The sequence below is a fragment of the Lampetra fluviatilis genome, chromosome 18, assembly GCF_964198595.1.
Source record: "Lampetra fluviatilis chromosome 18, kcLamFluv1.1, whole genome shotgun sequence".
Lineage (NCBI taxonomy): Eukaryota > Metazoa > Chordata > Hyperoartia > Petromyzontiformes > Petromyzontidae > Lampetra > Lampetra fluviatilis.
The window spans coordinates 7350836-7374623 of NC_136292.1; the positions used below are offsets into that span (position 1 = coordinate 7350836).

At 49.4% G+C, this 23788-nt stretch overlaps 1 protein-coding gene across 2 annotated transcripts; it reads left to right on the forward strand.

Annotated features, from left to right (window-relative positions):
* Positions 1-1412: 1412 nt before the first annotated feature.
* LOC144937168 (atlastin-2-like) lies at positions 1413-23788 on the forward strand. 2 transcript variants are annotated; one of them, XM_078864477.1, is made up of 13 exons: positions 1413-1651; positions 4281-4612; positions 6085-6219; positions 14090-14194; positions 15296-15346; positions 16095-16151; positions 16632-16724; positions 18013-18151; positions 18531-18658; positions 19398-19454; positions 20147-20218; positions 20393-20824; positions 21104-23786. In XM_078864477.1, the coding sequence occupies exons 1-13, from the start codon at positions 1621-1623 to the stop codon at positions 21215-21217; spliced, it is 1746 nt and encodes a 581-aa protein (XP_078720603.1). In that variant the 5' UTR covers positions 1413-1620; the 3' UTR covers positions 21218-23786. The 2 variants fall into 2 exon arrangements, with proteins under 2 accessions (XP_078720603.1, XP_078720604.1); XM_078864478.1 differs by having other exon boundaries at positions 1554-1651; positions 4484-4612; positions 21104-23788.

Consider the following 23788-nt stretch of genomic DNA (forward strand, 5'->3'; position numbering starts at 1 on the left):
CTGGCGTTGTCACAGTCCTTCCCCCGTGCTGATGTTGGTGTCGGCTTACATGGAGGTGGTTGATGAGCAACGCGTCTCATCACGTCGGGGGTAGCCGAGTGTTGTTGTATCGCTGTGACCGATGCCTGCTTCGTAATTGCGAATCGGGTATTGCGCAATGCCCTACCGTTTTCAAATATTTCCATTTGTGCGTGAAAGCATCCGCATCTCCTGCTGCTGCTGCTGCCATCAGCGTTCGTGCGGCGAATGCGGTTCCAGGGGTTGTGGCCCCAGAAGCTTCACACAAGAGCCATGCTGGGGATCTTCTAGTTGGGTCTTTCACGATGATGATGATGAGGAGGAGGTGTTTGTGGCTCGTAGTCCTTTCGGTTTTCAGAGCAACAACAGCAACATCCTCATCATCAAGGGAGAAGTGGCATTGTTTAATGTTAAGTACGTGGGTCCAGAAGGTTTTCGGGTGGTGGTGGTGATTGAGGGACATTATTGAGATATCCCCGTGCGCTATGAGCCAGTCCAGGGGTCAGCAACCAAAAAATACAATAGCAGCAAATGTTTTCGAATTCAGTAAAAAATAAAACTCAATATTTCAAGATACCGCAATGCACTGCGTGGTGAATACGAGGCGGTGGTGGTCCTTAACCCATACCTGTCAACCCCTTATCAGTGCCCTGCCTTATTACAGACCAATTCAGACCTTATTGGTCACCCCGTACCCTTATAAATCTCAACGTTCATCCTACAAAGTCCCATCACAAGGCAGAGAAACACAAACAAATAGACAATTATGTTTGCCCGTATTGAAACGGCTGTACGCGGTATGGACCTGAAAACTCAATTTCCCCCTACAATAATACACGGGGCAAAAGCGTTTGTTTTGACGGCTGTGTGTGTGTTCATCATTAGCTTCACGAAGCAGTCCTCAATGAGCCGCATGCGATTTAAAGCTTTCGTGACTGCAGGGATTCATCTTCTTGGTTCTTTCGGTAAAGTCACGTAGAAGGGAAATAATAAAATAATAAAAATAAAACATAATACAATAATTCTCACGACGTTTCGGCTGCTTGAGTTGTGGCCGAAACGTCGTGAGAATTGTATTTTATGATGTTTTATTTGTATTATTTTATTATTTCCCTTCTACGTGACTTTACCGAAAGAACCAAGAAGATGAGCCGCATGCAGCTTCTGAGTCCGCGGGTTACCGACCGACCGACCGCCCTCTCCACCCGACGTTTGAGGACGTTGGTGGTGGTTGAGTGGGGGGAGTGGAAGCGGCTGGGGGAGCAGCCCCCCCCCCCCGTCTGGGGGAGCAGCCCCCCCCCCCCGCCTGGGGGAGCAGCCCCTCCCCCGTCTGGCGGAGCCCCCCCCCTTCTGGGGGAGCCCCCTCCCCCACCCCCCCCGGTCTGGTGGCGTCACTCTCCCCCACAGCATCACCACGGCAGCAGCAGCAGCACCACGGGGCTGGCTAGGGCCGGCATGGCACGGCGCTTCTTGTGAAGGCAACCCCAAGCGCCGCGCCGGCTAACGGAGTGGGGATCCATAGCGGGGAGTTAAAGTTGCGTTCGTTGTTGTCATCGTCGGAGGTGGAGAGGTGGTGGCGACGACGCGGTCGGTGCTGAATACATGGACACTCGTCGGACGAGACGCGGCCCGGGTAAACGAAAGTCGCGTTGTTATTGTTATTCTTGTTGTTATTGTTTATTTCTCACACGCAGAGACGACCCCCGCATTACTTAGTCACCGCGTCGCTCTTGCCACGCCGTTCGTGTATGATCCTGTGAGTTTTTCTGCCTTGGAGACTTGGACTCGGCCAGCTCCGGGCCGGTGGTGATTGTTCCCCTGCCGCCTCCGTCGCGCCTCTTGTGGGGCAGTGCCGCTAGGCAAGGCCGGTGTCTCCGATGGGAGTAGGCCCAGAATCCAGAGAGACGCCGTTCCCCTCAGCGACGGAGGCACATTTTACAACATAATAATTAACGACTCTGTTACAGTATTAATGATCGTTAATGTTAATTCTCACGGCGACACGAGCCGTGTACGGCTCGGCACTTGGGGGTCAATGAGGCGGTTTTAAGTGTTGGGTTCGCGTTGTAAATGTACTGCGGTTACGATGCGAATTCTAGGGATTGCAAGGGGTTGGCGTTTGGTTGTACTGTATATATAAAAACAAATGCCGTAATTTTAGTTTAGTTTGTCGGTTGTCGTTTTGGGGGAACGGTGAGTAATTTGAGACTCATCATTACAATCGGCCACAACGTTCACGAGTGTAAACACGGGCGGTCTGGCGAATTACCCGAAGGTTTGAGGCGTTAAAGCCCCCCCGGGTTACGTTCACCAGCACCGGGTTTAGGTGAGAACCATTCGATAAGAGGCGCAACGCCTGGGTCTCTCATGTGCAACCCGCACGGGTTTCGGTTCTAAAGCCCCAGGGGTTTCACGTGCAACTTCCAGAGATGCTGCTGTACTAAATCTGCAGGGGTTCACGCGTAAGCCTCATACCTGTCATACATCATTGCATACCTGTCAACGACTTATCAGTGCCCTATCTTATTACAGTCCAAATCAGACCTTATTGGTCACCCCGTGCCCCTTAATAAATCTCAACGTGCATCTTACAAAGTCCCATCACAAGGGAGAGAAACACAAACAAATAGACACCACTAGTACCAAAATATGGCAAAGGAGGTCCCATGATGTAGATGCTCACCCCGAGCTCTCATTACTCTGATAGTGCATTGTCTTTGTGCTGTACGCCTTTTGGAGTCCTCTGGTCTAACACCGTTTTGAGACGAGGCTCAAAAGAAAGCTGTCTCTGGTGTGGACCAATCAGTTTCAAAGACAATGCATATGCTATCAGAGTGTGTTTTTTGTTTTCATTCTGACCACAAGTATTGTGGTTAATGCAGACATGATTCCTTGTAAAAAGGTTTCAGTTTGGTGTTTTAACATCTTAAAAACCTGTTTTATTGCCGGAAAAAAGGGGAAAACCTATTCTCACCACTAGTACACTCACCACCACTACACTCACCACTAGTACACTCACCACTACATACCTGTCAACCCCTTATCAGTGCCTACCTTATTACAGACCGATTCAGACCTTATTGGTCACCCCGTGCCCCTGATCAAACTCAACGTTCATCCTACAAAGTCACATCACAAGGGAGAGAAACACAAACAAATAGACAATTATTTTTGCCCGTATTGAAACAGCTGTACGCCGTATGGACCTCAAAACTCAATTTCCCTGTACAAGAATACGGTGTAAACCGTTTAGATTGACAGCTATTCATCCTGTATATACAGTAGTCGAATGGTCACCGCCACGGGTGAACAGAGGCAGCTTTGTCGCTGTGTTTACGCCACGTCATCGACCTTTGGTACTTGAACCCTGTTCACTGCGGAGCGTTTCGGCGCACTCTTACAATGGTATGCACTGTTCGGCACTCAAGTGGTCACCGGTGTCTTTGGGCGTTGGGTTTTGTCCTCCAAACTTAGCCCAGTTCGGCTTTTGAAAGCAATTTCTCACTTTTGAGTGCTGCGCCCTCAAAAATGTGGATGATAAATTGATTACCGTACCGCGTGTTGCGGACGAGGGTTATCTTTGCGTGCAGGCACGGTGCACGAACGATGCTGTGCTGATAGCAATAAGCTGTTTGCTTAAGTTAGAAATGTTCGGGCACACGTTGGCACGTGATATCGCACCGATCAGTCGATTAAAATACATTATTTTGGTCACGATGTAATTGGTTATTGTCACCCTGCAATCACTAGAAGCGGTACACACACTCATGCCAATGGGAAATATGAATCCTTTCAAGAATGGAAAGCTTGAATAATATCACTTCATTGAATTGCGTTGAAGGTGAATAAATCCATGCATGCCCATTCCATTGAGTCAAGTATTTTTTTAAACAGGGACTTGGGATGATCTTGGCTCAGTGAAGGCAATTGACTCGATTTAACTTTATTTAACGCTAAAGAACTGCCAGGATTAAATCTACCGTGAATACACGGGTCTATGTTAAATCAAATGGGCACGTCTCATGGCAGATCTGCCCTCTACTCTTCTTCGCGAGTGCAATTTCAGAGAAAATCCGACATGTAATTACGGAAACACCAACCAGACCATCGAAAATTCAACGCAGCTATAAAAGCAATCCTTTTCACATTAACCAAAGCCATTTCGTGACCAAATAATCTGGAAATGGACGTGTAAGTTGCTATTCATCTAGCCACATTGCAATGTAGTGAAAGCAATTGACTGCTGATTGGTGCTTTCCCAGCGATGAATTGGGACTTGGAAGGCGAGATGGTGGGAGACGAGCTGGCAGAAGACGAGGTGGCCAGAGGTGAGGTAGCCGGAGACGAGATGGCTGAAGATGAGGTGGCGGGGATGGAGGACCTGGAGGCTCCGCTGACTAAAGCGCCACACGCTGTGCCAGTGGTGCTGGCCGGGGAGGGACACATGTTCTCTTTGGACGAGCAGGCCCTGGAAGACACCCTGCTCAAGAAGAACTTGCGTGACAAACCTGTCGTCGTCATCTCAGTGGCTGGGGCCTTCCGAAAGGGCAAGTCCTTCCTGCTGGACTTCATGCTGCGCTACATGTACAGCAAGGTGAGGGAGGGATGAATGAAAAACGCTCCGTGCTGCACTCAGTTACGTGGATTAGCTTTCCCTGCCGCATCTGTTGGGGATTAAAAAAAAAGCATGATCCAAATTGTGGCTGATGAAGGTGACCTCGTTTAGTTGAGATGAAATTTGTTTATGGATGGCAAAGAGTCACATTCCGCGAGGGATTATCCCAACTGGTCATGTTGAACTGGTTTCGTAAAAGGGAAAAACCCTTCAATTGTACATAAGCTCATTATTGTGCAAGAGGGAAGGGAACTGCATTCTCTCTGCTCATATTACCAGTTACCATTATTTCTGGTGATGGAAATGCTAGTTGCCTAGCTGGCCAGGCAGCTCGGGGGGGATGATACCTTGTCAAAGACACGTAAAAATGGAAATTATTACATTCACAATTGTTCGGTCACGGTTTCGGAGGCGGCAGCCGAGTCGGCACTGTCGAGAGCCTGAGTTTGAATCCAGGTTTCAGTCACCCACAATTCATTTGGGTTCGCAAGTGTAGCGAGTTTATGGTCTCAGCTTGGTGACCAACGACTGCACAAAATAACATCATATTTTTTTTTTTACTTAATTTCATGTATTGCAAATGCAAGAATAAAAACCTTGCTTCGTTATGCAAATAATATTTTTTAGGGTATATAAGGATGCGCCACCTCGTACAGAGATATGAGGCCAATTGAGTCTAGTCCACCTTAGCCTGCTCATCACACGACATCGATAGCACAATTGGAATATGAGTTGGCGTTAAAAACTAAAATGCGATTAAACATTACGAATTTACAAGTACTTATTGTTGTTATTGTCCCCATATTCAATCCTGACTGCTCTCGCTGTCCGAAGACGAAGCATGAATTCGGACCTCTCACAGAGCAATGCAACCCTGTGTGTTAGACAACGGCCCACATAAGTGAATAGCACAGAGCTACAGCGGAGATTCCTTCAGTTGACCTCTGATCCACATAGTGGGATAGTTTATGGGGCGGCACTTTTCACACCAGTTCTGTATATGATAATATTCGTAGCACTACAGTCGAATCAATATTTAAAGCTCAGGTTTGGAATTTAATTCTAGATTTGAAGCTTTCGTGACTGCAAGGATTCAAGATCATTGCCTCACTTGATGCAGCTAATCTGGCTGTGACGGTCCCACCTGATGACGGAGACTTGTGTTGCCTCCGAAACGTCGTGATCTTTATTTCATTTTATTTTTATTAATTTTGATGTTTTACCTACGTGACTTTACCGAAAAAACCTAAGAATATGAAGTTTGGAATTTAGTCAAAAGAAGTGCACAAGAAAATGTGAAGTCATGGGGTTTTTTTGTGTAGTGCCATTGTTGACCAGACTGAGACTGTGAGCTCATAGGAATTGAGAACCACGGTTTAATCTAAATCCAACAAAGTAAAAAAAAAATGCAATGGATATGTGTACTGAGACCTCTAAACTGTGCTCTGCAGGGGAGCCCTGCCTGGCTGGGAGGGGACAATGAGCCCCTTACGGGGTTCTCATGGCGTGGAGGAAGTGAACGCGACACAAATGGCATCCTTCTGTGGAGTGATGTGTTCTTGGTGGACCGACCTGACGGCTCTCAGGTGAGTCCCGGTTAGTCCTTGATTGGTCTCTGTTGTGTGTGCCAACTATGGACCAATTAATGTGGCCATAATATTAGCCTGTGAAGCATGTTCCATGAGAAGGCAGTAGTACCGATGGCAGTGGTAAGGTTGCTCTGTGCATGTGAAGATGACTGGTTTATGAATAGAGTGAACAATACATACCGTGCACCAGTGACTAAATCACCCGAAATGCAAACAATCTCAAAAGCTTAGCAGAATTGAAACCGCATTGTATTTGGATGGGCAAACACCAAGCACACCAGGTTATTGTATTTTACAGTCAGCGACATGACAGCAACAGACATACATTCATCATCATCATTGTCTCCAGCTGTGAAATCTGTCAGGGCGTGCCGGGTGGATTGGTTGCCCTGCATGTGCTTGTGGGAGGAGGCTGTCACATGGCTCTGTGGCTATGTGGGCTGATGTCCACTCACATGACATCGACATACATCTGCATGTATTTCATTAATTATGTGTCTTGTGTTAACTGTGTACAAGTCACATGCAAAAACATTTACTAAATAAATAATCATCATCCGCCTTGATGAATCTGCTGCTGGATGAAGGCCTCCCCATGCCGTCAACGTGTTTTACAGTTTTGCGATGGAACAATCTGTCGAGCCACCTGTACATGAGCTGATTTCAGTGACACGTGGTGTAATCAATATTGAGGCTGATGGCCGAGCCCTGGATGTTTCACCTATTGGGAAGCTGAACCAAAGGATTGTTTATTTCACATCAGCCTCCTTCATATAACCTTGTATTTGCAGACCGTGTGCGATCTCGCTTGTGGCTGCATCAGACTCGGTTGTTTGTGTTTTTAATTTAAATTCACACTTTCATTCTGGTCACGGCTGTGCAGCTAAATCCCCCGGATTAGTGGGAGTGGCGGCGGAGTAAAGCCCTTCACAATTATTTGCGTAAATATTGATGTGAAAAATCTGCACTTGGCATTTACTTCTGTCAGCGGAGGCAGTTGGGTTGTGTGAGACGCTTGATTTATGAAGGCTTGATTTACACAGTTGTGTCAAGGTAATGTTAATAATAATAATCGCCGTAATTAAAATTGTGCTCATATAGGGTGGAGGGGTGCGTAATGAAATGCAGCGACCTGAAATTGATTCGCGGTCACAACTTATAGCAGTGGTGGCTGATATCGAAACCGTTCCTGCCCGCTCCCACCATCGCCCCTCAACCCGCACTGACCGACCAGCAGAGTGAAGTATGGTCAAACCACCTCCATGACCGACACGTAGAAGCGAGGTCTTCATCCAGTCGTGCGTTGACAAAAGGGACTGAATGTAATAAAACATTTAAGGCGGTAATGGTGGTTTGACATTTTCACCATGTATGGGTTTTCTCTGGGGTTGCTCCATTTAATTTGCCTCTGTGTGGAGCAGCATTTCCCACAACGCCCAACAGGGTTCCAGTTTCATTCAGGGGTCAGGGGGGAGGGGTCATGACGTGGACCATAAATAAGGTGGGAAGATATCTGTTTTTAACGACCAAAATAACATAAAATGTGAGCACTGATATTAATCCTACCCTCCGTCAGCCTCACACCCACACGTTTCGGGGTCACCAATTTTTGAGGCATAATGAAGGAGGCTTCGGTCCTGGGTTAAACATATTTTAGAAACACTTGGTGAAGAGACCCAATTCCCAAGTGGGCGGGCGTTTTAATGTGCGTTTTGACAAAGCTTCACACGTGCCCAATGTGGTGACTGCACAAGGCTCGGCCCGCCGAGGACATGTCTCTGCTTGTTGGCAGGCGTTCATTGTGCATGTGTCACTTGACATGGTGGAGAGCACAGGAGCTGCATTTGCCAGCCATCTCAGTCCGTTAACCACACCAAAGAGCCTTCAGCACTTCACATCACCTTAATGTGCCCATAGCTTGGCACAAGGACTGTGGTGATGACACTGTCACTTAGTAGCAAATAGAAGCTGTTGTTATTATTATTGCGTGGTTGTGCCACTTTGCACAGGAGGTTGTATATCTGCCAGTCATCTTAATCGGTTAACTCAAAACACTTGTGTCTGTTCCGTGACCTGCCAGCAAACCTTCGACACTTCACTTGATAGCCTCAAAGTGCCCATAGCCTGTGGTATGGTGATGACACGGTCACTAGGCCTCGGCAAGGTAAGGTAAATTACCTTCATTACCGGGTAAAAGGGTAAAGGTAAAGGTTTCGACATGCCAAGGGGTAAGGTAAAGAGTAGGGTAAAGGTAGCTCAGAAGAATTACCCGGTAAATACAGTACCTTGTTTACCGCTAAAAGTTCCGTGGCGCAGTGACGCAGTCCGTGGCCTCCATTTTAAAGTGATGGCGGAGCACATGGAGACGGTCCACGTTCTTGAGGTCGAGGTACTAGAGGACGAGGATGCCAGCAACGGCTTTTTTGGGGTTGCTGCGAACAGCAATCGAAAGAGGCAGCGGTATGCGTTCCCGTGGGAGCACACACACGATTGGATGGAGGGTGATCCGCATGCACAGCTCAAGAAACACAACGTGCTCGCCCCAGGCAGCGAGGTCGGGACGTCGGCGTCGGCGAGCCGCCTAATACAGCAAACGCTGAGCCGGCCAGCATTCCCGGATCGCCTCCTGGTAAAGTTTGAGAACGCGGTGGTGGATTTTGTTATCCAAGGTGCAATCTTTTTGCGAGCCGCCGGCAGCGACAAGTTCAAGACCTTGGTCAACACATTGACGCAGGGATACGAGGGCCCATCGACCCGCACCATCATTCGCAGGATTGTCGAGCATCACGCCATCATGCTGCCCATCGTCGGGGCGTTCTTCTCCAACCTGGACGTCGCCATCTCGCTCACCATCGACGGGTGGTCGAACCGCAACCTGAAGGGATTTTGGATGGTCACGGTGCACTGGATCGACAGCAAATCTGGTGCGTCAAAATCTATGCTGCTGACAATCCTCGATGTGCAGTCCGGAAGGGGTGTCGGCAAGCGCATTGGGGCCGCTCTGTTTGAGCACCTCCAAAGCCTCGGGCACAATATCTCGACCAAGCTGCTCGCTGTCACCAGCGACAATGCTCCGATGCGAACAGTGCTGTCAAGACGTTTTTCGCCCTGGTCAACGTGGACGCCGGATATGAGCAGTTGTGGGCTTGCCACCATATTCGATGTGCGGATCATTCCGTCCAGATCGGTGTCGTCCAAGTTCTAAAACTGATCAAGTCAACAAATGCCGAACTGCACAAGGCGCTCGTCAATATCAGGTGCAGCAAGGTCGTCCGGCAGTCGTACCGCCGCGAGGCTGAGATCGCCAAGCTCGCCAGCAAGGAGCCGACGCACCAGGACTCGCCGACCAGGTGGCATTCGACGTTTGACATGGGCGATGACGCCATCAAGAAGTGTGTCCCATTGGACATTATCATGGCGCGCTTCCAGGATGTGATCGGTGTCGGTGCTTTATCTGAACTGCAGTGGGCAAACATCGAGGGCGTGACAGCATTCCTGCGAATGCCGCGCCAGGTCATGGCCTCGTTGTCGGCGGACCACAATTCGACATTGGATCTCGTGCCGGTGACGATGGAGCACCTCGTCCGTCATTGCGATCACGGTGAAGCCGCCTTCAGAGCGATCGATGAACCCTTGACTGCGACGGGGATGAAGGCCGAACTGGTGCGGTACCGCCACCTACTGGTTCAGGAACCCGCCATTGTGGCATCCTACTTGAATCCACAGCTGCCGAAAACGACAGACCAAGACGAGCTGGCTACACTGAAGGCCACGATCCGCTCTGTCCTGCAGCATCGCTACTCGGACGTGCTCACGATCTCGCCGACGGCAGTTGCTGCCCATATGGAGGAGCGGTCGCTGTTCAGCACCCTGTTCAGCAACGTCGGCAACTCCATAGACGACGGCGATGAAGTCGATCGTTTTCTGAGCATGGGCGTCACGACCGCCAGCGCCTTCATTGACGTAATGCAGTGGTGGTGTCTCTGCAAAGAGCTGCTCCCCGCCCACTACAAGATGGCCTGCGACTACTTGGGAGCGCCGGTGACGTCAACTGCCTGTGAACGTGCGAATAGCGGAGCCGGGCGGGAGTTCACATGCGTTCGCCAGTCGCTGTCAACGACGCTCTTCATGAAGTCCATGTGCTTGCGCTCATGGATCACGGCCGGCTGCCTGAAGGTTCCGTCTAACTGGGCTGGAGCGGTGCAGGATCTTATTGCCTGTCGTCCGTCCAAGGATGATGGCAATGACGAACTTGATCAGGTTGTTGATGAGATCGCCATCGACCAAGACGACTGGGACGAGGAGGTTATGGAGGATGGTGTCGTCGACAGCCTAAACGCCGGATTTGAGAGTATTCTATATGAATAAAGCGTCTTCTTGGTTCTTTCGGTAAAGTCACGTAGAATGGAAATAATAAAATAATAAAAATAAAACATAATAAAATAATTCTCACGACGTTTCGGCCACAACGCAAGCAGCCGTCCTCAGGTGAAGACCAGGTCTGTCGGGGAGACAGCGTCTGAATGAAACAGCACCATGCTTGGAGCGTATATTTAATCTGGGTTGGAAGAATTTGCATATCAAGAGGAATTTAGAATATTTATGGGAAATGCAGGTATGTGATTAGTACTACTTATGCCCGTGCATTATGCAGGATTAGCAGCATCAAAGGGAGGGGATATGGGAAATGCAGGTATGTGATTAGTACTACTTATGCCCGTGCATTATGCAGGATTAGCAGCATCAAAGGGAGGGGATATGGGAAATGCAGGTATGTGATTAGTACTACTTATGCCCGTGCATTATGCAGGATTAGCAGCATCAAAGGGAGGGGATATGGGAAATGCAGGTATGTGATTAGTACTACTTATGCCCGTGCATTATGCAGGATTAGTAGCATCAAAGGGAGGGGATATGGGAAATGCAGGTATGTGATTAGTATTACTTATGCCCGTGCATTATGCAGGATTAGCAGCATCAAAAGGAGGGGATAGGGGTAGCATTAATAAAGGGAAGGAGTGTTAATAGTATGTAGCTGCAGTAACTAAAACCACCACGTAAACAACTAAAGTATAAACTACATAGTATCATCAGTATACTAAATATACTCTACAATAAGCTGAGTTACTAACAGTAAGTAATACATTACAATTCTACGTCATAAAAAATATAATATGCTTCCATCTAAACTTTATTCTCTTACATCACACAAGTCTACACCGTACTATATACTGCCATAGACAAACCCAACATTAAATTATATACATCCTGGCACCAGACAAACTCCACTCTACATCCTGGCACCAGACAAACTCCACTCTACATCCTGGCACCAGACAAACTCCACTCTACATCCTGGCACCAGACAAACTCCACTCTACATCCTGGCACCAGACAAACTCCACTCTACATCCTGGCACCAGACAAACTGCACTCTACATCCTGGCACCAGACAAACTCCACTCTACATCCTGGCACCAGACAAACTCCACTCTACATCCTGGCACCAGACAAACTCCACTCTACATCCTGGCACCAGACAAACTCCACTCTACATCCTGGCACCAGACAAACTCCACTCTACATCCTGGCACCAGACAAACTCCACTCTACATCCTGGCACCAGACAAACTCCACTCTACATCCTGGCACCAGACAAACTCCACTCTATATCCTGGCACCAGACAAACTCCACTCTACATCCTGGCACCAGACAAACTGCACTCTACATCCTGGCACCAGACAAACTCCACTCTACATCCTGGCACCAGACAAACTCCACTCTACATCCTGGCACCAGACAAACTCCACTCTACATCCTGGCACCAGACAAACTCCACTCTACATCCTGGCACCAGACAAACTCCACTCAACATCCTGGCACCAGACAAACTCCACTCTACATCCTGGCACCAGACAAACTCCACTCTACATCCTGGCACCAGACAAACTCCACTCTACATCCTGGTACCAGACAAACTCCACTCTACATCCTGGCACCAGACAAACTCCACTTTACATCCTGGCACCAGACAAACTCCACTCTACATCCTGGCACCAGACAAACTCCACTCTACATTCTGGCACCAGACAAACTCCACTCTACATCCTGGCACCAGACAAACTCCACTCTACATCCTGGCACCAGACAAACTCCACTCTACATCCTGGCACCAGACAAACTCCACTCTACATCCTGGCACCAGACAAACTCCACTCTACATCCTGGCACCAGACAAACTCCACTCTACATCCTTGCACCAGACAAACTCCACTCTACATCCTGGCACCAGACAAACTCCACTCTACATCCTGGCACCAGACAAACTCCACTCTACATCCTGGCACCAGACAAACTCCACTCTACATCCTGGCACCAGACAAACTCCACTCTACATCCTGGCACCAGACAACCTCCACTCTACATCCTTCACTATACAATTACGATACTATATATTACTTTGTACATTGTATTAAGCATATACATTTTATACTATTTGTTATTATACACTGTACTATATACAGCAGTGTGATATACATTAGGGTGGGTAGAATAATACATAGTGTAATATTACAATGTATAAGGTGGTTTATAGCAATACAGTTTATAATTTAATGTTGGGTTTGTCTATTGCAGTATATAGTACGGTGTAGACTCGTGTGATGTAAGAGAATAAAGTTTAGATGGAAGCATATTATATTTTTTACGACGTAGAATTGTAATGTATTAAATACTGTTAGTAACTCAGCTTATTGTAGAGTATATTTAGTATACTGATGATACTATGTAGTAATACTTTAGTTGTTTACGTGGTGGTTTTAGTTACTGCAGCTACATACTATTAACACTCCTTCCCTTTATTAATGCTACCCCTATCCCCTCCTTTTGATGCTGCTAATCCTGCATAATGCACGGGCATAAGTAGTACTAATCACATACCTGCATTTCCCATATCCCCTCCCTTTGTTGCTGCAAATCCTGCATAATGCACGGGCATAAGTAGTACTAATCACATACCTGCATTTCCCATATCCCCTCCCTTTGATGCTGCTAATCCAGCATAATGCACGGGCATAAGTAGTACTAATCACATACCTGCATTTCCCATATCCCCTCCCTTTGATGCTGCTAATCCTGCATAATGCACGGGCATAAGTAGTACTAATCACATACCTGCATTTCCCATATCCCCTCCCTTTGATGCTGCTAATCCTGCATAATGCACGGGCATAAGTAGTACTAATCACATACCTGCATTTCCCATAAATATGCTAAATTCTTCTTGATATGCAAATTCTTTTGTCAAGACGCCCTTTCCCCCCCTTCCAACCCAGATTAAATATACGCTCCAAACATGGTGCTGTTTCATTCAGACGCTGTCTTCCAGACAGACGCTTGCGTTGTGGCCGAAACGTCGTGAGAATTATTTTATTATGTTTTATTTTTATTATTTTATTATATCCATTCTACGTGACTTTACTGAAAGAACCAAGAAGATGAATCCCTGCAGTCACGAAAGCTTTAAATCGAAATATGAATAAAGCGCTCTAACTAGCATTTATCGTTAAAAAAAATTCCTTTTTTTTTACCCCAGTAATTACCCTGTAATCGTGAAATTTGTATGGGATAAGGGTAAAAGGTAAGGTAAAGGTAGGCTCGTTCTTTTTTTACCTTTTACCTTACCTGCTAAAGGGTAAAAGGTAGGGTAGCGCGATTGTATTGTGGTAAGGTAAAAGGTAGGGTAAAGTTTCTCTTGTTTTTTGTTACCGTTTAACTTTTACCTTACCTTGCCGAGGCCTAACGGTCACTTAGTGGTGGATGGCAGCTTTTGTTGTTGTTTATGCATGTGTGCGTGCATGCATGCAGGTCGCAGTGCTGCTGATGGACACTCAGGGGGCGTTTGACAGCCAGTCCACAATTCGCGACTGTGCCACCGTGTTTGCCCTCAGCACCATGACGAGTTCGCTACAGGTGACGCGTTGCGCGCCCCTGCCACTACCTGCTGCTCTCGCTCTCTCTCATATTCCCCCCCCCCCAACGAGTTTGCTGTTGAGCCGTGGAGAAAGGGCTTTTGTAAATTCTGTTCAATAACAGCACACGTGTTGAGTTGCATATCCTAAGAGGCTTTACTTGTATCTGGTGATTGTGTGCCTGCTGTGTGCATCCATGGTGGTGTGTGTGTGCCTATGAAGTGCCTTTTTTTATCTGCACTGTGATGAATTTTGTCGTCATTTACAGACTTTAATATTTTTGCCTTTAGGCAAAATCACGAGTGAGGTCCCCATAGTTTACAAGGCTCCCAGATGCTTCGGGCAGCAGCGACTGTTGATGACTCCACCGTACTGATGAGTCGTAATGAGGATGAAACCGGTCTACAGTCATGTCCTTGTTTCACTGCTGCCTGTTGGGACGGTCACATTTTTCGATGGTTTAAACGACAAGCTGGCCACGTTCAGTTCTTTGAGCTGGTGGTCTGGGTAAGAAAGTATATTTTTAAATATACTTCTCTGTCCTGTGGCCACCTACGTCGCTTCCTGCTGTCCGTTATAGAAATAAGCTTAAACAAGGGCCCTTCCCTTGCTCTGAAGATATACATGGCCTCCCTACCCTACTTGTAAAGCGCACTGAGATGCAGCTGCTATATATATCTATCACAACATTGTATTGGCATAATCATAATGATGTCTGGTACTTTTTATTTATTCCGCAAGATCACCATGTGTCTCAAGACTTTCTTTTTTCAGAAAAGCCCTGCCTTTCAATGTTTGGCCGATTCTTGTAAAGTTTCGTGTTTGTAAGAAACCCGAGTTCTCGGAGCAAACCGAGGCACCGAGAATAGACTGCCATCTCATGGCTGCGACTGCACAGGCCGGCAGCTTTTGGAGAGCTCCCAAATATCCACGATCCCACAACCCTAGCCTCCAAAGTGCTGAATTACAGGTCTGTGCGTGTCTGTGTGTGCCTGTGTGTGCATTCACGTGCCTGTGTGGGTGCGGGTGCATCGTGTTTAATCGGTGCTGCTATGAATGCATATCTCGCCTTAACTCTGAATGCCATTCTCGCTCCGCGCAGGTTTACAATGTGTCCCACAACATTCAGGAGGACGATCTGCAGCACTTGCAGGTAATATCATGTCACTCTGCCTGAGCAGCCCTTCACATCAATACCTCAAACTAAAGTGATTATCCGTCCCATAGCGTTCTCTCCTTAATCCTGTCCTCCTTAACGGCAACATCGATTTCATTTTTCAGAGCATCTAATGGAATTGCATCCCAAGGCTCTTTACAATACCAAACAACTACATTTCAATAGAAGGGGGTTTGGTGGGTGGGAGTGGGGGTCAGAGGCCATCAGTGCGACACAGCCGAGGTTAAAGAAACCAGGGCTTGGGGCCCCCAGCACCAACAAAAAAGAGCCCAAAGGTACAGCCCTGTGGCAGCACTGTTGAGTCCTAGGGCGTCCACGATTGTCCGGGACTCGACTCCTAGGGCAGTATCGGGGGACCGAGACTCTTCTTCCCACAATCTCGTCGTGTGGATGTCTTCCTCCGTGTGCGGTGTCGCTGCGTTCAGACGCTTTGTACGTGCACGCTCTTCATAGTATTGCGATTGTGCTTGGGAGCGCCTGCTCTTACGCACCTCGAGTCATCGGCTTCAGTATTTGTCGTGAGCGGTGCCTGAGTTAATTTACTTTCTAGATTTGAAGCTTTCGTGACTGCAAGGATTCATATTCTTAGGTTTTTTCGGTAAAGTTATTCATTTTAATGTTTTACCTACGTGACTTTACCGAAAAATCCTAAGAATATTAATTTACTTCATTTGTAGCCTCTGCTGCTCTTACCTGGCTGCACTGTGGCGGCTGTCTTCCCCAGCTGTTCACAGAGTACGGAAGACTCGCGATGGAGGAGATCGTCAACAAACCCTTCCAGGTGCCATCCCCACGTTTGTGTTCCCTCTGCTTGCTGCCGTGTATTTTGTCTTCAAACTTTACCGTACTTGAAAACGAGACTTGTTTGTAAAATATCCTTCTCGTTTCGGTTTTATCTGTACACGGAGGCCGATTGCTAAAGCTGCATTGTGAACAGCAGGGGGCAGTGCAGCAAAAGCCATTCTTCTGTGCTTCAATATCCCCCTTTCCACTCCCTACCTTTACCAACCCGCACTGACCAGCACGGTCAATTAACCACTGTTACCCGCATGGTGTCGGGAGGCTTTCATCCAGCAGTAGATTGATTCATCTTGGGGCACGATTATAAGTGGGCTGATTCAAAGCAGTAATGTGGGCATTTCGCGCCTCGCATCACCGCCACTGCCGCCCCGTTGCGCGACTGTCCTGCGTTTTTTTAATAACGGACAGCAACCCGCGCACACAGTTGAGCGGTGACGCGCACGTGTTTGTCTCGTCGCAGTCGCTCACGTTCCTCGTGCGAGACTGGAGCTTCCCGTACGAGTTCGTGTACGGCGCCGACGGCGGGCGCCAATTCCTGGAGAAACGGCTCTTGGTGAGTGCTCGCGAAGCAGGCGTGACGTACGCGTGACGTGGGCGTGGCGTGGTGCGTCGTCACGCGCCTGCCGTTCGGCTGGACGGGAGCCATTCCAGGCCGTTTAGCGTCGGAGATTCCTGATGGACGGCAGCGTTCCAACGTCGCTCCGGTCAGTTGGCCGGTGGTGCTACGGTTGCTGCGATACGGCGGTCCTGCGATGCATTATATCACGTAAGGTTTACAATCATCGTGCCGTCCATTTTGCAAAATATCGTCATCATTGCTTATTTTATTTTTCTTGAATATATTATTTCCTTACAAATATAAACAAACTTGTAAATAAAACAGCTTTTTCCATTAAATGAGTGATTTGCAAAACATTTTTCTCAGCAATTGATGGCATGAAAATGTTATGACACCGCCATTTACATAGTCCCTTTGTTGTGTAATTGACAGCATGTATAAGTGTTATAGGCTAATGTTTTGCGAACTGCTGGTAATTTCAGCAAAGCACAACGACAACACAAGCAAAAATGTGAAGTCCAATTATACAGTGATGGGAGACTGATATCACGATATAAGGTTAATATCATGATATTTGATATGATATTATATGATGAAAAATTACATTGTATTACGCCCCTTCAGCCATTGGTCCAAAAATAGACTCCCGGTACCACCCAGGGTGGCAATGGGTAACAGTAATATTCTTTAAATATCTTACGTATGATTGCAGCGTCTGCGTGGTAGCTTATTACGAGAACAATGTCGTTCAAGGGTGCTATGGTACGTTTTGTAAAGAATATTGTTTGGGAAGAAAAAGCGAATCTACAGAATCTTGAGAATAAACCGGAAGTGTGTCTATGAAGCAGACGGTAAGTACACTAATATTTCTGTTCACGGTGGTCGCTTCCCGCGGTAGATGTGTGTAGCACTTTCCACGCCAGGTGGTAGCCACCAAAGGTCATGGGTTCGATCCTGACCTTGACGCGTATTTATTTGGAGTTTGTGTGTATTTATCCCCGCAGTCGCGTGGATTGTTCTCCGGGTCCTCCGGTTTTACCCACCACATTTACAATCAATGTGCGTTTAGAGTATTTGGCTGCTATACATTTCCACGTAATAAGCCACTCCGTTGAGCTATTACTTGTGGCCAGGTTGCTTCTGAAAAGAGCTGTACAGCTTAGTGGGCCTTACCAGGTAAAGTAAAAAAGAAATAGTAACCCCCTCGGCTCATGGGCTAATGGTGCGAATGAGCCGCCTTCTCCCCCCCCACCTCCTCCTCGTCGTGCCGTTGCGCCTGCAGGTGAACGACCAGCAGCACGAGGAGCTGCAGACAGTGCGCATGCACATCAACTCGTGCTTCAGCAGCGTCTCCTGCTTCCTCATGCCGCACCCCGGCCTCATGGTCGCCACCGACCCCCACTTCGACGGGCGCCTGGCAGGTGAGCCGAGCGGCGGCGCCGTGGAAGGCGACCGTTTGCGAGGGCGCGCGACGAACTTGATTCTATTCCGAATGAGTGCCGCTCGTTGGAATAAAACTTTTTTTCAGGAAAATCGCAAGGGCGTATTTTTTAAAATGTGCACGTCATTCGAAAAAACTGACCCATCCACACGCGCACAAGCGCATCCTCTCACTGACCCACTCACCCACTCGCTCACTTAGCTTTCTGTCCACTTAAATACACCCACCCACTCGGCCAGACACTCGCTCCCGCACCCACTCACTCACCCACTGTAAGGAAAACACGAGCACCACCGCACGCTCGCTCTGTCGAGGAGACCGCCGCTGTATTTGTGAACTCTCCCTTGTGCCCTCCGCAGACGTGGACACCGCCTTCAAGCAGTGCCTGCAGGAGCTGGTGCCCATGCTGCTGGCCCCAGAAAACCTCGTCGTCAAGGAGATTAACGGGACGCCCATCACTTGCCGCTCCCTCGTCGAGTACTTTAAGGTGACCGCCGGGGCACGGGGCCGACGTGTCCACGCTTTCCGTCGTGCAACCCACGGTGATGAGATATTCACTACCTTGCCTAGTATACAGGACTTTGTAGGTTTGATCTCAACCCTGACGCCTGTATATTTGGAGTTTTCATGTTCTCCCCATGTTCGCATGGATTTTTGTCTGGGTTCTCTTGTTTTTCCCTACACATTTAGAAGCATGTATTTATAGTATTTGGCTGCTATAAATTTCCACGTGGAAAGCCATTTCGTTGAGCTATAATTTGTGGGCAGGTCGCTTCTGAAAAAAAGCTATATAGCTCAGTGTGCCTTACCTGAAAAAGAAAACATCTTGACTCAGTAAAGCTTTCTGGTAGACAAACATATATACAGTCCCCACACCGCCATTCTTATGTCGGCCTTTATCAGAATTAAACACCTCGTCGTCATCATCAGCCACGATCTGATCACCGATGAAGGCCTTCACCCTCTCTCGCATTCTTGTGATGCAATAAACCAGCTAGCTCCTGCACCCAAGCTGATTTTTGGGGAGGTTCCGAGACCATCAAACAACACTCGCACTTGGTCCGGAATTTCTCTTGAAATTTCGCGTCGAGCGCGGACCCAGGAACCGAGCCCCTTGTCAGGTCGGCGCTGGCAGATTTCCCCGAGGCGCGTGTGGCACTGGCTTCACATGGCGCTTGCGTGGGAAGCGGTGGCGCTGATGCGCGGTGTGTGCGGGCGGCGTGCAGGCGTACATGAAGATCTACCAGGGCGAGGAGCTGCCGCACCCCAAGTCCATGCTGCTGGTGCGTGGCGAGCTGACGTGCTGCGTCAACGCCGGACTCCCACACCCCCCTCCCCACCGCACCTATTCCAGCGATTCCATTTGTCACGATTCGTGCTCGCGCTCGAAAACAAAGTTACAATATCTTTGCCGTATTTATTTACAACCCCTGGTTAATCTGCTGATAGACGAAGGCCTCCCCAAGCCACGTCGGTCACGGGCGTTGTTTGATCACGATTCACGTCGGTGAGTAGGGGTTGAAGAGAGGGGTGCCTAGGACCGATTTACATGTCATTCGCCGCCGATCTTGGCCGTAACTGGGAATGGAAATTGCATCACGCTGGATGGGAGGTGATTGTGTGAGAGGCGATGGGCGGGGCGTGGTGACATCTTTGTCATCATGAACTCCTACACTGTGGGCGTTGCTCGTTGGGGGGTTTTCCACCTTGGGGAGGCAGGATGTCGGGGCAGCAGACATTTTTTTTAATGAGCCCGAGTAATTTACCACAAAACATTTGTTGAATAATTTTTCAGTTGGTTATTCAACTCGATAATTATTCGTTTCAGCTCCAGTGTTGATCCAGATTCATTTCTTCTTCTGATAAATAAGTCCCATTACTGCGTGGGGCAGTTTCCTGGCAACCTGGGCATAAACGAGGGCTAGGCCAATGGAAATGAAGAAACTCAAACTTGTGTTCGAATTTATATCCTCAGGCAACGGCAGAGGCCAACAACTTGTCGGCAGTGGCGGCCGCCAAAGAGTTCTACACGACCGAGATGGAGAAGGTGAGCGCGAGGACGAATGTCTGTTCGCGAGCGGCGTTCCTTTCGGAGGGCGAGTGCGTTCAGCAGCCGTGCGCGTTCAGGGTAGGTGTGTCCGTTCGGTGGGTACGCGCGCATGCCGGCACGCGCGTCCGTCCGCCTGCGTCATCGCTTGCCCTTTCGGGGCGCGTGCCACAGGTGTGCGGCGGCGACCGCGCGTTCCTGGCGCCCTCCGAGCTGGAGCGGCACCACCGGCGCGTGGCCACGGGTGCCGTGGCGCTCTTCCGCTCCGTCAAGAAGATGGGCGGCGACGAGTTCATCTGCCGCTACCAGGAGCAGCTGGAGAACGAGGTGGAGCAGCTGTACGGGAACTTCGTCAAGTACAACGAGAGCAAGAACATCTTCCACACGTTCCGCACGCCCGCCTCGCTCTTCGTGGTGATGCTCGCGGCCTACGTGCTGTCGGGCGTGCTGGGCTTCCTGGGGCTCGACATCGTGGCGTCGCTGTGCAACCTGGCGGTGACGGTGCTGCTGCTGCTGCTGTGCACGTGGGGCTACGTGCGCTACTCGGGCGAGTACCTGGAGATGGGAGTCCTCATCGACGAGCTGGCCAACTTCATCTGGCAGACGGTGCGTTTGCTCGTTTCGTCGTCGTGATTTTTTCGATGTGCGTGTCTCTCGATGTCCAACTTTCACTCGCTTGCCATCTCTGCGTCTCTCTTGCTCTGTACATCTGCATGTCAAAATGTATGTCTCATCTTACGTCTGTCTGTCACTAACTTGCTGTTCGCCTGTATATCCCTTAACATGTTAATGTTTTTCAGGCCAATCGAAGGCGCTCCGTGCGCCACGACGCCACTGGTGGCGTGCAAATGTAACGGTGCCGCGCCACCCTCGTTGTCCCCACAGATGATCAGCCCCCTGAGCGAAAAGCTGCTGGGCGAGGCGGCGAGGATGACGGTGTCCGGCTCCTTGGGCGCCGCGCTGCCAGCCAAATCCAAACGCAAAACCAAAACCAACTGACCCCGCCGCCGTGCCGGTCGGCGCGCGAGCCGTGCGGCCGCTGAGGGAGGGGAGGGGGATCAAGATAGTGGCACTATTGGCCAGACGGTCAACACGGCGCTGACCTCTATGCATTCGTCGCCGGACGGCGTCGCTCCGAGTTCCCTTGCTTGTGACCGACGGCACGGTTCGGCAAGCACGGGCGGTAGGTGGGGGGGTGTCGCCGAGGAGGAGGGTCTCCCGTCACCGGGGTCTGTGGCCAGTCGCCGACGGTGAATTTAATTCGCACGTTTGAAGAACGTCAAATTTTGTCCGATTGTTTGCGAAGACCTGCCGGGTATCTCTTTCGTCCCACGATTGGGCAAATGGCCAAGGCCATTAATTGCAGCCGTTTCATCACGGTGTGAATCTGGCAGCAAAGTGCAATGAGATAATACAACAACATGCCAATACTTAGCACGTGTGGGTTCTTTACGCGGACCCCTGTCATTCCTCATTGAGCGGTTGGTGAGCGCGAGACCAAAATTGAGAGCCACACGGAGCCCCCTGTGGAGAAGCACAATTTCCGCGAGCTTTTGCCACAACGGCGATGAAATGCAATTGATTGTCAACGTCCAAACATTCCCTGCTCGCAACACGTGCATGCCAACGCGCCTTCCCGCTCGCATGTACCTCGATCGACCACCAAACACACGCTCGCTTCACGGCCTGTCCTCACGCGTGTTGACTGTTATACTCCATTCGCGCACACGTGTGCTGTAGGCAGCAGCTGCCGTTGACGCGTGTTGTGTTAACCCGGGGGTATTTTGAAAGGCGCCGTCGCAGCAGCCGCGGCAGCACCAAACTGACGGCGTGGTGCGTGGCTTTGCCGGCCATTGGGCTGGTTCTTCGTTGTTGATGTGCCCTGCTGCTGCACAGAGGCAGCAGGGCCTGCACTATTCGAGGTGGAGGCAACACAAATCGAGCCGATGAACAGTCCTGGTTTTGGAAGCGTGCTTAATTTTTAACTCGGTCCACGAAGCTGAAACTGAAACAACAAAAAAGAACCCGTGCGGTGATGCACGCTGTTCACCTGTTTGTCATTTTATTTCCATTACCGCGACGCTTGCTGCGTCCTCGTCGAATTGAGCGTGCGAGTCGCAATGTTGCTTTGTTAAAGCGCTCAACTTCCGAGGGTCTCTTAATCCGTTACCGTCTACCCGCCTGGGATCTTTCAATTTGACGCTTTGACCTTTTGCGGGCACGCTTTCCACAGCGAGGCTATTTGACGGTTACTTTTTGTCCCTCCCGCCTCTCAATACCGCATGGTACTCGCTCCACCGTCTGTTTACAGCACAGCAACGTGGCCTTAGCAGCGGTAAGGTGCCGCTTCCCGCGACTCACCCGGTTTCCCACGTCTGCCAACCGCCAGCCGGATCGGGCGGTGCACGCCGTCGATTGGTAGACGCGGAAAGCCGAGCAGCGTCCAGGCGGTGTGATGGTGGCAGATGGTGCTCCACGGGGTCTGGAGTCTCGGAGCGACTTGGTTGTGAGGAGCGTGGGTCAGAGACCAAAATTTGTCCGGCCCTGAACTCCACAAACACCCCCGCTCCCCATTTGCTCTATCGTCGCGACACGGAGCCGCTGGTGAGAGATTCGTCGGAGTTTGGTTCCGGATCAACCGCTCCAGGCTTTGACAGAGCCCGGGGGGGCCGCCTGCCCATCCACTGGCCTTGCTTCGAGATGGGAAGCAAAGGGAAAAAATAGAACAGCTCCGTTGTGCTTGGGACATAAACGTGCTTCAGATTACACGTAGAATGCTAATGTATGTGCATTTCTGTTGATCTTGTTAAACACGAGGGCTGTTTACATCCAGCGAGTGAGCACGTTAATTGTAAAAGCCGCACCTGCCTGCAAGCCTGCAAAGTCCAATGTGTAGATATTTTATGTTTTGTTTTCTCGAGGTCCACGCTTTACATTGCAAAATGTTATTGCCAGGAGTCGCAGTGTTGGAGAGCGCGTGCGACTCGCAAGTAAAAAAGTCGCGAGTTCAACTCCGGGTCTGGGGGCGCGACTTTGCCCGTTCTTCCTCCGTGCTGATAAAAACGAGAGAGCCACTCGTCGTGAGAAGGCAACATTTCTACGGGTTGACTCATCCCCGTCATGGGTTTGTCATTTCCACCTACAGCTCGTGGCTGTACGGGGGTAGTTGACCGTCTCAACATTTCTTTGAGCAAGAAACCACTCTGACTTGTGTACCAGTGGAACGATCCCGCTCGGACGCCATCTCGTGCGAGAAACGCGTCTTGAATTGGCTAGCTAAGAGGGGAACCAACCAAATGCACTGGGAGGTCGGGGGTGAGTCCACGTAGTTTACACAGCGAGGGGCGCCTAGTCCGCTCGAGAGCTCAGAGTTAGCACCCTATGCATATACAGTGGTACAACCACACGTGCGTACGTGTGTATTATAAAGAGCACCTTAATCGGTAACTTGAAGTGATTTTTGTTATTTTAGAGTACATTTTCTGTTGCCAAAATTGCAAGAAATGTTTTCAAATGGTACGGTTAATTTGGCTGTATATTAAATATTTGGTTCAGCATCTCTGTCTCTAT